This window comes from Micromys minutus (genome assembly GCF_963924665.1).
Source record: "Micromys minutus genome assembly, chromosome: 11".
Classification (NCBI taxonomy): domain Eukaryota; kingdom Metazoa; phylum Chordata; class Mammalia; order Rodentia; family Muridae; genus Micromys; species Micromys minutus.
In genome coordinates, this window is record NC_137980.1 from 47,048,518 (window position 1) to 47,065,723 (window position 17,206).

At 39.5% G+C, this 17,206-nt stretch overlaps 1 protein-coding gene across 1 annotated transcript in view; it reads right to left on the reverse strand.

Moving 5' to 3' along the window:
* The window catches only part of TOP1 (DNA topoisomerase I), a 76,390-nt gene extending 59,392 nt beyond the window's left edge, over positions 1–16,998 (reverse strand). The window contains exons 1-2 of the mRNA XM_080925645.1: positions 16,617–16,998; positions 16,274–16,298 (exon numbers count right to left, since the gene is read on the reverse strand). Coding sequence (XP_080781771.1) covers positions 16,274–16,298; positions 16,617–16,649 — 58 coding nt within the window. The 5' untranslated portion in view covers positions 16,650–16,998. The remainder of the gene's footprint in view (positions 1–16,273; positions 16,299–16,616) is intronic.
* Positions 16,999–17,206: the final 208 nt, after the last annotated feature.

Below are 17,206 nucleotides of genomic sequence, written 5' to 3' on the forward strand. Positions count from 1 at the left end.
TCCTTGAAACGTTTTACATTTACATAGTGAATATAATCTCTAAGCATTTTCCTTTCTAATTATTTTTTGTTATTATATAAAAGAAGAAAACAAGCATAATTCAAAAGAGAATCTATATTAAGGAGACAAAAATTTTAAAAAAAATTGTTAGGAATTGGGGCTAGGGATCAAACCCAAAGTCCTATTCTAAACTAGAAACTATTTTTTAAGTGAATATCCCCAGCCCTTGATTTTTTTTAAACAAGAGCTTGCTAAGTTATCTATAAAACTCAAGATGCCCTGTCTCCACCTCCTAAGTACTGGGATAACAGACCTTTGCCACCACAGTAGGTGCCAAAAGATAAATTTTAATGAAGTTAACCCTAGTTCAGAGTGTTCTACTCTAATACAACAGCTATTTCAATCTGAAAACGACAAAAATCATACTTACGGGAGGGGGGGCACCAAGAGTGATATCAAAATGACTAAGAACAAAGGGAAAAAATTTCAAGAATAGGAGCTGAACCCCATCCTAAGAACTCATTGTGAAAAAGCTTGTAGAGGAAGAGAGAATGAATGGTAAAGGATTGTCTTAAGATCCTAGTGGCTGGAAGAACCAGAGGTCCTAGTGAAAACAGAAAGCTATACACAAATAGTAAGACTGTATTTGTCTAACTGAAGCCAAGCATATATATATATATATATATATATACATACATACATATATGTATGTATGTATGTATGTATGTATGTATGTATGGCAACAGTGGGACACCTGACCTAGATAGTACAAAGCAAGACACAATAAGTAAAAGGTAAAACCCAGTAAGAGCACACAGAACTCTCATGCATGCTGAAAATACTTGTTTATAGAGAATATATTAGTGGCTTTAAAATTTAAATATACCTTCTGGAATTTGACAAAAAGTAGATGTTGTAGCTAGGGCTACAAAGAGAAACCCTATCTCAGCACCACAGCCCGAAAGAGAAGGCAGCACAGAAAAGGTCTTGAGCTTCACATCTCTGCTCATCATAAACTTATTATCTGTGTCCTAAGTGAAAATGTTCCTCTTTGTTAGAGAAAACAATAGCTGGGGTTCAGAAAAACTGATGCATGTTTTTTGTAAGTTAACCAACAGAATAGTTACAACAGAACTCCTGACTAATGTCTAAGAAATTACAAACATACTTACAACTGGCTATGAAATACAATCATTATTTAACCATATCCATCATTAATTTATATAGAACTGAATTAAGTTTAGTCATTGCATTCAAGATAATGAGTTTTGGCTCTATATATACACTCAAATCAGGAATCATGCCCTAGGCATCTTGCCTGATAAAGCAACACTGGATAAAAGATGTTTGGGGTTTTATTCCCTTATTATACTGAGATTCTGAAAAAGACAAGTAATACAATTTTGGCCTTCTTTAATAATCCTATACTTAGAAATCTGAGGAATTTCCAGACTGGTCCAGGGAGATGGCTCAGCATGTCATCATGTTAGCCTACAACCAGAGAACACATATAAAATGCCAGATGAGGTAGGTGGCAGGCACCTGTAATCTCAATGCTGATGGCATAGATAAGAGCATCACCTCTGTAAGCTTGAGAGTCTAGAAATGAGAGAACAGCTTTCAGAAGTTAGTTCTCTACCTTTAGGAGCCAGACTCTCTCTTTACGCCAACTTTTCTTGACAGACTTTGAGATTGACAGCTATAAAACAGTGTGACCTCCTTCAAATACAGCACAAGTGTAAACAGCGCGGGAGGAAGGAGTTATACTATCCAAAGCTGCCTTCCCTGAGAAGGTACACACAGTACAATTCCTGTCAAAGAAAATCTCTTCCTCTCTGATATACAAATATACAACCAGTTCACAAAATGGATATTGTAACCACTTGTGATGGCCCTTAAGTATAATCTCAGGAGGCAGAGGCATGTAGACTGGGCATTAAAGGCCAGCCTGTGATATTTAACAGTACCTTGTCTTAAAAAGAAGAAAGAGAAGGAAGGAAGGAAGAAAGGAAGGAAGGAAGGAAGGAAGGAAGGAAGGAAGGAAGGAACAAAGACTGTGCTTGGTGGCACATGCCTTTAATGCTCAAAACAAGGGCGATCTCTTAGTTGGAGGCCAGCTTCATCTACATACTGTATTCCAGGCTAGTTGGGGCTCCATAGCAAAAATTTGTCTCCCCCCCCAAAAAAAAAAAAAATGGTAAAAACAAAAACAAGAGCTTTAGCAGTAGTTCTCAATCAAAGGTCATGACTCTTCTGGTGATTGAACAATTTTCTTATAGGGGTTATAGATCAGATATTTATTTTACAATAAATTACAATTATGAAGTAGCAATGAAAATAATTTTATGGTTGGAGTCACCACAAAATGAGAAACTGTATTGAAGGGTCGCAGCATTAGAAAGGCTGAGGACCACTGGCTTAGAATGTAGCTCAGTGGTACAGCATTTGCCTCCCACTTACAAGGCTTTAGATTTGCTTTCCAGAACCACAAAATTACATAATAAACAATAAACCATGATGGAATGAATAAAATAATTTTTAAAAGAAACCTCAGGGAGAGTGAGATGAGCTCTTGCCATCATGTAGCAAGCAGATAAGAGAACTGGAATTTCAGCCTGCTTACTTCCAGCGCTGATATTCTTGTGGTGGTGGTGGTGGTAGTGTGTATGTGTGTGTGTGTGTGTGTGTGTGTGTGTGTGTGTTTCACTCCACTGAAAATACCAGTGCAATTTCTTTTGCCATTAGCTCAGCATCTTCCCCTTGCAGTGACTGTGGAGCTGACTTTTACCGATATTTATAGTTCTGGACTCAGAGCTAGAAACAGTTGTAGAATACAGAGCATTCATAAAGCTTACTGAAATCTTGCATCTTGGTTCCATAGAACCACATCCCAAAGCTGGAGTTAACACAAAAATCAACATTATACTTAATACTTATACTTTATAGTGCTTTCAAAGACTGCTTTTGATTAGGACAGATAATGAACTGGTCAGTAGTGATAAAGTCCAACATCCAAGTGTGGTTATGGACTAGGAATGTGTGAATCTCCCCAGGAACTAACAAGCCTGAAAACTTATTGTCATTAAAAGTAAAGAACAGTGAAAAAATTCCACTCCTTCTTTCCAACTGTCTCAATTCATACTTTAATAAGAGTGTTAATTTACTCTAAGTCTAGGTCCATTTTAATGGTGGCTAATTCAAGGAAATCTATACAAAAGCAGTTATTTTACAATAATTCTCACTGAGAATGTTTTCAAAATTCTAGAACATAATAAATCTTTCCAAGTCAGAAGACACAGGAGTTCTTGGCTAAAAGCTTAAGAATTCTGATATTGAAAGAACAGGAATTCACTCTAAAGCAAATTATGTTTTTTTTATGCGGTATATATGGATGTGGTTCATTATGCATATACCCTTAACAGGGGAGAATTAATCCAGGGGTGGTGGTGCAAGTCTTTAACAACAGCAAAGGCAGGTAGAGCTGTTACTTCCTGGCAAGGCTGTCTGCATAGTGAGTTCCATGAGTTAGAACTACATAGCAAGACCGTGTCTTTTAAAAAGGAGAGGCGAGGCTGAAGAGATGACTCAGCAGTCAGGTAAGGGCACTGGCTGCTCAACCCACACCCACCCAGTTCAATTCCTAGCTCACACCTGTCTGTAATACCAGTTCCAGGGCTTTTTACACTGTCACACTGACATAAATGCAGAAAAAACACTAATCAACATAAAAAGGCCCAGTTTTAATTTACTTAAGATCCATCACAAACAGAACTGCAGTCTGAGGGGTATTTAACTACTCCCATGATGTCCTGGGGGTGTCACTCAGGCTTGCCTTCACCTTGTACTATTTCACATTTAACTCAGTCTGTGACATCAAACAGTAGATTAAACAATTTAGTTAAAAACTACACAACTGTGAGCTAATTAACATTTGAGCCTAAATTTCTAAAGTAGAAAATAGTAACAGGTGAAATTTAGAGCCTTTTAGACATCAATAGAGTAATAGTAATTGATTACATTTTTGCTATTTGTTTCAACTCTAAGCATTTCCTACTCTATTCTCCAAAAACCTGATTATATACAAAGCTAAATCTAGAGGAAACTGGTTCTATTTCTAGTCTCTACATAATTTACTCAAGTTGTGAAGATCTTAAATATCTATTGTCAGTGGTCTCAGCAGCCAAGGCTATATAATTTTGTTTCAGTAGACTAATATGCCTTAGCTAATGAGCGCATTTATTTATAAGCTGTAGAATACACTCAACATAGGCATGCAAGTGAGAAAACATCCCTGACAGGAATACAGGAAAGAATAGTTCTTAATCTGCTTTTACTAAAAGTTAATGTACCGGATTCTCTATAATTTATAGTGTAGTGTTTACAGTATTAACTGCAACATAATGTAAGTAAACTTGGTATAGGTAACATGCTAGAAACATAGCTAATAGAAACTTAGTTCTATTAGCACATTATCTAGAATAAAGAAATGTAAACATATAGGTGGAAAATTCATTCAAATTTGTAACACACTATCCACACTGGTCTTCCGATTTCTGGAGAAGTTACAAGAGCCCCAAACATCTATTCCAAGCAAAATATAAACCTTAATCTCTTGGGTTGTATCTATAATTTAAAGTTGTGCTGTCTAATAAGAAAGCAATCAGTCACATGTAACTATTTCAATAAAATAGACAGTTGTTGGGGGTTGGTTCTGTGCACTGTGTATTCAGATGCGGATGGATCTGGCCACAGTCTAGAGGTTGGTATTGTCAAGATATTTGGAACATCTCCAGTCTCAAAGATGTGTAAAAATTATTTTCTATCACCTCTGACTGGTTAATAAAAGCTGATTCAGCCTATAGCTAGGCAGAAGAGAATAGGGCGGGACTTCTGATCAGAGTCTGGGGGTCCCAACAAAAAGAGAGAAGAGGAAAGAGGAGAGAGACCTGGGCAAGCCAGGAATGGTCAGGAACAAGAAAATCGGCGAAGGACCGGGGAGGACTGGCAGGGAGCAAGCAGACTGGCAAGGAGTTGCCAAGAGGACACACATGGAAAAGAGCAAGTCAGGGTAAGACTCAGACTGCAGGTAAAGAACCATGTGGCTGGAAAGTAGGCAGCCATAGAGGATTAGTGCCTGCATAGTGCCTGAAGTTTGTTAATAATTTTATTAGTTCTCTGTGTCACTTCCTCAGGAGCTAAGACAGACATACAAATGCCCTGTTGTTAATTGGGAGCAAAAGGGGCAAAGAAAAGCCCTCAGAGTTCCATTTACAGAAGGATGGGGAGAGGCAGTACTACCTTTCATGTCGGTGTGTTGCAACACTGTAACTGTTCCTCAACATCTACTGTGCCAGTTACCAGCTGCCATGAGCCAGCCAGGTAGGCTTCACTAGCCAAATTCTGAGCATGAACTATGAGCAGCTCCATGCCAGTGAAAGCCAGGTGCCCAGGCACAGATAGAGTTCTTAACAGCAGGCCAGCATCACATGTTCTGACAGCACACTATTCAGTATAAATATTTTTCACAATAGAAAGCAGTAGGTACAGCTGCTGCAAGTGAGCTCTGGTACCATTGAAGATGCCTTTGTGTACTTAGGGAGCACAACTATGGAGCCTGGTGGTATTATGGCCCTGGGGACTCCCATTATATTGGATAACCATGATGGTCCAAGGAACCCTCATGAAAACAGTGTCATCTACTAGTATGGACAATGGGATGCATTAGGTGGCACAATGTCCCGTGTCACAGCTGGGACTAGACACCATGTGTCAGGTAAGAGAGCTTAGAAAATTGCTCACACTAGGAAAATAGAGGATTTGACTAATACAAAACTAAAAAGACTTGTGGTGGTAGACAAGCTGAGACATGGTAACCCAAAAATCCCCTTAGGAAAACAACCCCCAAATCACTGTGACAAACTACAACCCCAAGGAAGGGTCTCTCATCTGGTCATCTAAAGATACCTCAAGAAAACCAACTCTCTGGTTCTAAGGGATTATCTATACCTGTGTACTTTCCCCCTCGGGACTATTGAGTAACATATTTAGGGTATGTTTTCTACCCTATTAAAAGACTGATATTGCAAACAACTACCATAGTGGCCGATAGAGTATTAGATTTTGCTAATCTAAAAACCTGGGATCAAAACATTCTACTATATTATATGACTTCCTCTGCATAGCAGCAATTGAGAATCCCTTTGCTCTGACTCAATACCTAGCATTCTGACCCACCCATGAAGCTGAAGCATTTTTCCTACATGGCATGCTCTACAGAAGTGAACCATCACTAAGTAGACTGCTTCTGAACAATGTCCCTGGAAAGTCAAAGCCTGAGTTTACAGAGGATATTCAACTGAAGCATTAGTAGTCTACTTCAGGAGCAAGACAGACAAATCCTATTTGTACTTATCTTTTAAGGACAATACTTAAAGTTAGAATGCTTTATCCTTGCCTACATAAGTCTCTGTAGTATGACTCATTTTCACAAGGACATCCCTTCACTTCAATGCTTCTCCTTTTCCAGGTGGTAGACTAATCTAACCTGAACATGTACCGTCTCAATTAGAGTAAGACCATTCCTGCAGGCTTGTCCTCCTCCTTCCATTAACTGAACTCTTAAGGCCTGGGTAACAAAGAAAGTAACTTCTAACCTGCCTATACTATACAGGTGTTCACAGTTCAGTCTACATTGATTTTGATTCTAATGGTCAGGGACCTCAAATCCATATTATGTCTTATGTCTGGCTATAAAGTTATCAGAATGTGAATGTGTTTCTTCATTCATCCCACTGCTGATTCTTTCAAGAAGTCTTCCTTTGAGAAATTATGGCTTGACCATTGAAATGTTCAGACCATTCTATGGACCACTAATGAATTATAGCAAGAAACCAGAACACATTCCTGAAATTCTTTATGCTCTAGAGAGCCCCTTCCTCATTAAATATAACAACCTTAAGGAAACACAAACACTGCCCAAGTAATCCAACCTTGGAGCTTTGGGGCTGGAAGGAATATAGCCTTAAGCAGCTAAGTTACTACAAAACTAGGCTTTCTACAAATAAATATCTGGATTATAGAATTTAACCAAAAGACTATGACCAGATAATTTATCTTATTCTTGTCAACAATTTGATATGGGAATACATGAGTACCAGTACCTATTTTAACTCTGTAGTCTTTGCCTACTGTAATGATCTTCTTGATCAATGGTTTAAGATTTATTCTAAGATTTATTAGGTTTAATCTAATGAATACTAGTGAAGCAATCCTAAATGACTTTTATTTCCTTTAAGTGACAGTTTAAAAATAAATTCAAGACTGCAATATTTAGTGTTAACTAGACTTATGAACTTATAAAGTTTCTAACTACATAATTTTCTTCACTGTCTCACAAATACCTATCTTCTATCTAATACAACTATTAACATGCACTTGGCTACAAAAATTTTAATATAAGCTTTGTTGTTTTTGTAGTGCTAGAGATCAAACCTAGAGTATTGCACATACTAGGCAAGTGCTCTACTCTTGAGCTGCATTTTAACAGAAGCAACTCTGGAATGAAGACTACAAGACCTGGCAATGTACAGAGAACGAAGTGGTAGGGTGAGTGGAATATTTATGGCATACAGAAGCACAGGAATACCTTAAGAGGAACAGGATGTTTCTCTCCAAAGCATGAGGAGATAAAGGGAGTGAATGAGCAGAGAAATGAAATCTGGTAGAACAAAAGGAATAGCTGCTAAAAACATTTTGTATTCTAGCCACAAGGCTTAAATTCTTATATCTGAGCAATGTGGCTATGTCTCTGAGAAGAGGTATTCTGACTAAAGACCACAGGAGACTGGCTAGTGGTGAAGTTTGCATGTAGAGGTGCCCTCATCCTTGTTGGTGAGGCTGGTCTGAAAGTGGTATATGTGCTTAGGCAACCCCACAGTGCAAATAGAGAACGTGCATCTTTGTCTCCTGGATCAGACTGAACATATACTAGATCAGACAAAGGCTCTATATCACCATATTTTTCTCCTCAGTGTACCACCAAGACTGCCAGCAGGACAGCAAAGCTGACAGCTTGATTCATGGTGCAAGAGCTCTGTCCTAAATTCTGGTCTTCGGGATTCAGTAGCTGCAGCCTTGTCTAAAAGCTCTACTGGCCCCCTCTTTTCATTTTTAAGACAAGGTCTCACTAAATTGCCCAAGTTGACATGAAACTCACTTGATCATCCTCTTGCCTCAGCCTTCTAAGAAGCTAGGAATACAGGCCTGAGATAACTTGGATAATCTTGTTTCCCTAAATTACTATTTCACAGGATACTGAGTTGGCCACTTTAAGCAAGATGTAGAATTAATAAGGATTAAGTAATTCTCAGGTGTCTTCAGTCTTTCAATTTAACAATGTTTTGGGTCCTCTGGGAGGGGAAAACATGCTGATAAAACATTGACTTTCATGGTTTAAAAAAAAATACTCTGGCCTTGTATTTATTAAATGTATACAAAATATGAGCATCTTTAATTAAAAACCCACAGTTCTAGTAAAAGACTCGGAAATTAGTTTCATCAATAAATGGTCTTTGTTTTTAAGCCTGTCTTCTCAACTACTCAGAAACTAATTAGGTCTTAAACTGAAGCAATAGGGGGCCAGAAAGATGATTCAGTAGTTAAAAGCAGACAGCTCTTGCAAAGAAGACCTGAGTTTGAGTCCTGGTACCCATATCAGATGACTCACTAGCTCAGGGAGGATGCAACGCTTCTGGCTTCCATGGGCATTGGCACTCATGTGCACACACAAACACACAAATATACACATAATCAGAAATTTAAAATACTTTAAAGGAAAAACAAAGTAAGAACACGATATATACTTGGGTCCTGTTTAGTACAAACCTAAATATGAAGACCCTTTTATTTTACAGTAGTGACTGCTTTTACAATAAGATAGGTATAGAACAGGCAGCTCAGTTAAGACAAAAGACAAAACTAATTTTAGTTATAAGCTACAATTTATTGTGTAAATGTTAGAAAGATTTAAAACATTAACAGGAAATAGCAGTGAGAGATGATCCCAATACCAGTACTACTTCAAATCTAACACTGATAAAGATCTGCTTGAGTGTGGTGGCATTTGCCATTAATCACAGCACTCAAAAGGAAGAGCCAACCTAGTCTACATAGTAATACCCTATCTCAAACAAACAAAAAAGGAAAATAAAAAATCATTTTAGGATACATACAATCTCAATGAAATTTATATATTACAAGGACAGAGAGAAACCTTCATATTCTTATATAATCCTTAATAGTTCATGAAACAGAAAATGTGTGAGAAAATCAAGAGCCAGAACAAGTTTCAGAGTGAGAGCAAGTTCCTAGTAAACTACTGAATTCTCCAATTTCTTTCTATTCATCCACCCTAACTCTGTTTCCAGCCTTAATACTAAAGAATCTCTTAGATATCTAACAGTCCAAGTACATGGGTTCCAGGCTACATGTCTACCAGCAGATAGTAAAGGACAGGGCTGTGATATCTGTACTAGAATGCTTACTGATTACAACTTAGAATCCACACCAAGACACTATGCTATCAAAATGGGGAGATGAGAATGGAAAAGGTAGAAATTAAGGTTTCTTTCTCATCTCCAGTTCACCATAAACCTACATAATCTCCAGTACTCCCAATTCAATTCAGATTTAATTAAAAAGTGGTAAGAACTTTAAATTAATTTCCCTCCTTCCACTTCTACTCCTGCTACTAATCAAGGGTTCAACTAGCTAACTACAGAAAAATATGGAGAATACCACAAAGAGATGGGTAAATTTAGTGGTGGTGGTTTTTGAGGCAGGGTTTCTTTGTGTCACCCTGGCTGTTGGAACTCAAATTCAGAGATCCATCCATCTGCCTCTGCCTCCCAAGTGCTGGGATTAAAGGCATGTGCATGGTCTTAAGCAGTTGAAATTAACCTGCCAGATCAGTCTCTCCTGCCAATCAGTAACATGCCTATCAAAGTATCATTGTGTATTTCAGAGATGGTAGCAATTGCTACCAAGTCTCAAAAAGGTGTGTTAGTCTATTTTAGTTCAAGTGTGGTAGAACCCTCACAAGACAGGAGAATCTTCATTTTAGGCCAGCCTGGACTACACATTGAGTAAGGCTACCTCAAAACAGAATACCTCCATACCTAGAAAGCTGGGTAGTAGAGAAAAGGGAGGGAAGGAAGGAGGAAGGTGGAGTGTGTGTATGAGTACTAACACCAATGGTTGGTTAGTTCTTGCTCTTACAAAAAAAAAAAGCCTCAAGGAATGTGCTGCTGCATGCTTTTAATCTCAGCACTCTGAGGCAGAAATAAGATCTCTGTGAGTTTGAGGTTTGAAACCAGCCTCTTCAAATAAGTTCCAGGACAGCTAGGGATATGGGATATGTAGAGAGACCCTGTCTCCAAAAAAAAAAAAAAAGACTGGGGCCTGTGATTGCTGAGCAACTAAGTCAATATAACATGAGCCCACATGGTGGTAGAACTGACTCTGGCAAGTTGTCCTCTGACATCTCTCTCTCTCTCTCTCTCTCTCTCTCTCTCTCTCTCTCTCTCTCTCTCTCTCACACACACACACACACACACACACACACACACACACACACACACACACACACGTATGCAAGCACCCACACTAAATAAATAAATATTATAAAAACAAAAGAATAGGAACCTGTCATAATTCAAAAATATTTTGTTCTTAGGTTTATAACAAAAGCAGGTAACACTGTCTGCTTTAACACCTTTCCTTATATCTGTCTAGATCAATCTCTGGTCACTTCAGTCCACAGAAGAGAAAGCACAAAATATTAATTTAAAATGGGAGGGGACAGGGTGGCACATAACAAAAATAAAATAAAATGGGGATTAATATTCTGGTAGAAAAGCATGTAAAAAATACTCTGTTTCAGAAAATGTCAAGGATGGTATAAAGAGGTGAGAATGGTAGAAAAGTGGAGGTATCTAAAAACAGGGCAGCAAATTAAAAATGAGTACCTACGAAAAAGATAAAAATTAATGTTGCCTCTTTACCAAAACTCTGAGACATACATAACTCATTTTGGTATGGTCACTCTAAGTCCATGCTATTATATAATAATCTATATGCACTCCAGAATTATTACCCCAAATAACAGTGATACTGCTGTTTGAAAACATACAGAACAAATGCCATATTAAACAATGCCTACTTGCAAACTGTAAAACGTTTTCTCTAACATTACCAAAATACTATAATACCTAGATAGGTTTCTGCTTTAAATGTTTCCTTTCCTAATCATGCCTCGGCCACAGTGCTGACCTCCACCCTTCTTCATTCCCTTCTAAAGTGCCCAGGCCCACACTTATCAGTACAGCACACTGCCAGCTCCTAGATAGTCAAGAGGAGGGTGGAGAAGGCATTGAGGAAAAAAAAAAAGCTAATTCTTCCAAACTAATGTCTTCGGTTTTAGAATGCCTATTTCAGCTAGACCTGAAGCCACAGAAGTAGAAAGGTGCTTCTCAAACTTCAGATTTAAAAAGAATGAAAAAAGAGACAACACCTCCACTTATTACTTTAAGGTAAACATAATCTGAAATCTTCCCTTAAAAACAGTACCCCATTGACCAAGTCTGGACTTCTATCCTAAACTATACCTTAAGGTGGTGAATTCTCTATTATTTGCCCAAATGACTGATTTGTAAAGATAGTAGATTAAAAATAATCAAGGGATAATAAAATTTAAACCACAGGAAAAAGACTTTCACCCAGGGACTCCCACTTCTAAATGTCATTCCTTTAAGCTGTTTTTTTTCCCCCTTTCTTTTAAAACAAACAAAAACCTTCAGAATTTAACACCAAATATTGCCAGCATTTGTAGTCTCAAGGTAAACTACACCTACATTCAAAGTAATTACACTTGCAATTCATTTCAAAGTGTGCTTTTAAATTAGAGTCCATCATAAGTTTCATAGGAGTAAGATTCAACTCCTCACACAACACCCTTCTGGGGAAATGACTGGGTTTAGGTTTGAAGAAAGCAAATTTTACTCAACATCATTAGATAAAAGTTATTGAAGATCTGTAATATATGTTATACACTCATGTCCAACTAATATGAACATGGTCTTCTAAAATGACAAGTATTCAGAAAGAATGACAATAGTTATTTTCCATGTCACAATCAACATAAGACAACTGTTGATATAATATAGTTTTTCTAACATATTTACAGATTTAAAAAGCAGACTTTAACTTTCCATGCCACACACTCTGAAAACACAAAACACATCTTAAATCCTTATTTTGGTATAAATTTTGGTGTAAAAATTCCTATCATGCATACAAATAGCAATTACACTTCACTATACCCAGAATAAGTCAATATCTTTCCAACTCTCAAAATTCATCATTTTTATGCTGACAGAAAAAAGATTCTACTTTCCTGTCCCTGTGCTTGAAATAAGATTTGGGGATGAATTCTGGGTCCCTACTTTACATTTTGCACATTAAAGGCTTAGAAATATTACTCTGATTTTCTTTTAAACCATGAGGGTTTTCTTCTGATTTCTTTAGTAAATCCTAGATTTTCTTGTTTTACCAAAAGTAGCCAGGGTGAGATCTGATATGCTCGAAGATGCCAACAGTTTACTAATTTCAAAAAAAAAGTCTATCAAGGAGTCTGGCTCTAAAGGGTAAAAAGAAAGACTCCACTGGAATCTAATACATTCGTCTAGACTAAATCTAAAGACTTCCAGATTTCATTTGGAGAGACCACCAGTTTTCAGGTTTAAAGCCAAATCATGAGCCTTCTCATTGCCTATCACAATTCATACAACAGACAGCAAGCACAGAAGTACAACTATACAATCAAAACAATTCCCTTCATCCAAATTAAATCATAATATAATGAAGTTGAGTATTCTACTTTGCTATGGGAGAGGAGGAAGCTCCATAATTTCAGTAAAACAGACAGTAACTTAAAAGTTCTTGAAATAGAAAAGGACTACCAGCACCTTAAACTAATGCTATCAACTGTACAGCTAGGTATCCTGTGCACTACTGTAATAATGATTTGATCCCACTATGGCTAGAGCTACCAAGAAAAGGAGCCTTTTTCATTCAGGTGAAAGGGAAGTATGAAGTATGGGGCTGTGCTCCTGAAATGACTAGCTAATTGCTAAAATCTTAAATAAATATACTAAACAAATAACATTGTTCAGAATGGAACAATGTTCTAAATTTCACACATAAGGCTGTAAATGTTAAGTACTATTTTAAACAAAAGAAAAAGAAAAAAGGGAAGAGAGGGGGAGAGAGAGAGAGAGAGAGAGAGAGAGAGAGAGAGAGAGAGAGAGAGAGAGAGATGGAGCACTCCATAGTGAGGGGACAATCTTTTACAACTTAGAGGATTTGGGCATGCAAACTAAGGAATATGTGGAATATGTGATTTTAACGGGATTGTTCAGGCTCACTTAAAATCATGTTTAAGTAAATATCTTCTCATTATAAAGATCAATTAAGAAGCCTAGGTATTAAAAACTAGCTTTAATTTTTTAAATTGTCTTTTATTATTTATTTGATCAATCACCAGTTAACAGTGTGTACCTGAAAGAGCAAACAGTTACAGACACTAGTGTCTGGACAATAGCCACAAAGACCATCACTATAGCATCAGAACCTTAAGGCAGTAGGTATACAAAACTGCTTTTCTCTTCAAAATGTTGGTAAAAAGTAAATGGTATGCCATCGGTATTTATTTCCCTTTCCCTCTTAACCACCCTATACAAAACAGGAAACTTAATTTCTTTATACCAGAATCATCCCTTGCTGCATGAAGACTAGGTTCATGGCTTTAGAGTACAGTTTCATCTCAAATGGAGATAACAATAACTTACAAGGGTCCTTCCAAAGAGTAAATCAGGTGAGTTAAGATTCAAGCCTGACAGGTGTTCAATAAATACTAAATAGCATTGTTGGAAAATGGAAATATAGCCTAAATGCTAACACAGGCAGTTTAATTCACTCTATAAAAATGCAAAGATAACATACACAGCCCATAATCATGCACATATTCAATAGCTCTTTTGTATTTAGATGAGAACAATGGAAGTTAAACTTAAGAGGAAAAAAGGCTCAGTTTTGTTTCATTGCTAAATACATCATGTACTAGGCTCAACTAAAAAGCAAATACTTTTTCTACATTAAATTCCTACCTTTCTTCAGAGAGCTTAAAACCACTTTTTACATACATCGACACCTACGGCATCTTTTCTTTGCCCCCTTTTCAAAAAAGCATATCTACATTCTTGATGCTCTCATCTCCCTCTTTTCAAAGCCTTACAGAATGGACAAATACTCCAAGAACTAACCCAATCCCTGACAATTCTCAGCACCTAGTTTTAAACAACACCCTGCTCAGTCACCTCTGAGAAATTTCCCCACCCCCAGATAAAATTAAGTCCTCTATACTCCCAAAGCATTTTGGGTACACATATACTCCAACACCTACCTTGTAATTAACAAATATGACTCCCCCAATAGGCTGAGTTGAACAAAGCCAGATGTAGTAACAGGTTCAATTCTAGTACTAAGCACAGTATCTGGTACATATTAGGTGCTCAAGAAAAGAAAAGCTTTACTTAGATATAGACAGATTTTTCTAACTCAGTGCCATGTCTCTTTGGATGACCCACTTGAAAATATAAACATTAAGACTGCTCTCTGTTGGGCAGGCCAGTACGATGGACTACTGTACCAGAAAACCTACTCAATGGCCTCTCCCACTCAGTTTTCTAGAACCCAAACTCAACTGAACACGATCATGTACCATAAGAATCTGTGGGAATTTCCAGTATACTACAATGAGATTGCTGAAAAAATCCATAAATGTGAGCTTCTTACCTGGGTGGTGGGAAATATCCACCAACATTCTTCCCTAGGTAACTTTAGTGGAAATATTTGAAAAACAAATGACTGGAAAGGGTTCAAGAGCATAGGATGTGAGAAAGCTAGTTAACTCTTGATTCCTGAAAGAAAAGAAAAGAAAAGAAAAAAAAGAAAGAAAGAAAGAAAGAAAGAAAGGAAGAAAGAAAGAAAGAAAGAAAGAAAGAAAGAAAGAAACGGGAGAGTGCAAGCCAGGAGTCAGGGCTGTCCACTCTGCTTCAATAAATAAAATCCTTTTTAAAACTCCCTATGACCACAAAGAAAAGGCCAGCACATCATGTCCAAATGAGCAGCTCAGCAACCTTTCCTTAGGACAAGCACACTAAACTATGTCTCAAAAATAAGAAAGAAAAGAAAGAAAAAAAAAAAAAAAGAAAAACTGCCTTGGGAACCCTAGCCACAATAGGAAGTTCTGATCACGAATACTTTTTTTAAAAGAAAATACGATCAAGTCCAACACTCACACTAGACGACACACAGACAATGTGAAAACTTTTTGAAAGGGAGATATCTTTACAAAGAACACAACTTGGGAAAGCAATCCCAAATACAAAGAACTCCACAAAAGACGGCGTTAAGTTCATAAGGACCATAACTGCTATAATGAACATCTCACCATTTTAAAAAAAATAAATTAAAAAGACAAAAAAAAAAAAACAAAAACAAACAAACAAAAAAACCATAAAACCCAACAGCTGCCTTAAGGGAATCTTTCATTATGGAAGAACAAAAAAAAAAAAAAAAAAAAAAAAAAAAAAAGCACACACACACACACACACACACACACACACAAAAAGGCAAGCAAACATGAAGCAGAAAGCAAGTAACTTCCAAAATAAAGTTCTATTAAGAAAAAAAAGCTAATTACGTCTCTTCTCTGGTGAGGTCTGTGATTTATATGGCTCTGCTCTACAGAAAGCTCTTTCTGGACAGCTCAAGGAAGGAGCCTAGGGAGGGAGAGAAAGACACAGGCACAGAAAGGAGAGAGAAAAAGAAAATGGCGCAGAGACTAAGTCCCGACCGTCGACAAGGCGACTTTCCCGGGAAGAATCCCGGCGGAAAAAGGCCGCCCGAGATCGAGCGACGGGCGGCGCGGGGTCTCCAGTGCCCCCTCTGGGGAAGGCCATGATTTGGGGGTACTGGGACCCCGGGAAAGGGGGTCCAGAGGCGGCCCGATGGGAACAATGGGGCCGGTGAGCGAGGAGCCGGGACTTAGTCTCTGGGACGCCATGTCTGTCCTCTGCCCGGCTCCGGCCCGGCGCGGGGGAGGCAGCCAGCGGCGTGTGGAGACACTTGGGGCGGGGTTGGGGGGCACACTCACCATTCAATCGGAAATCCGCTTCGATCTGAGGAAAGAAAAGGAGGGAAGATGAAACAACCGGCACAAGAAGCCCCGGGGCGGCTGGCGAGAGTGCGCGGCCCGGGGGCCGGGGATCGGGCCCACCCGGCGTCCCGGAACCTAGAGGCTCGCAAAAGGCCTACCCGGGGCTGCCATCCCCCCCCCCCAAACTCCAACTTGACGGCTCCGCCCGGGGCCCAATCATCCAAGCGACTCCTGCCGGCCGCCCCTCACCGCGGACTCGGGCCTGTCAACCCGGCGCGGCCGGAGCGGCTGGAGCCGGAGCCCGGCGGCCGGCCGCGAGGCGGGGACCGGCGGGTCGCACCTGGGAGTCGTTGTGGAGATGGTCCCCGCTCATGTCGGCCGGCGTGCGAACGCTGCGGGCTCAGAGGCAGCGCGGAGGAGAGAGGCGGACGGTCGGGGCGGCCTGAACAGGCGGACGGATCTCCTAAGAGGCACGAACAGACGGAGACAGCAGCCACGGGCCCAAGACTCCCAGGACAGCTGAGGAGGCGGCGGCGGCGGCAGCGACGCTGCTGACAGACTGCCGGGCGGGCGGGCAGGCGACCAGAACAGACCCCAGCAGTTGTGTAACAGCCTAAGTTCGCATTTCCCCTCACTGCGCCTGCGCGGCCGCTTTTAAATGGGACGTCGTCGACGTCAGCGCTCGTGGAAAGAGGCTGAGGGTTGCGGCGGGTCTCTTAGAGGTCCGGGAGACAGAGCCGGTTTTGCCTTGCAAGTCCTGCCCCTTTATTAGCATACGGGCTTGACTCCGCCCATCCTGTGCTTTCTGCCTTTCTGCGGACTGGCGTTCTCAGAGGCGGTGCACCGGCTCTAGGCAGTGCGCAGGCGCAGCGCGGACACCGCCTCTGGACCCTGGACACCCGTGCGGCCACGTGGTAGGCCTTTAAAGAC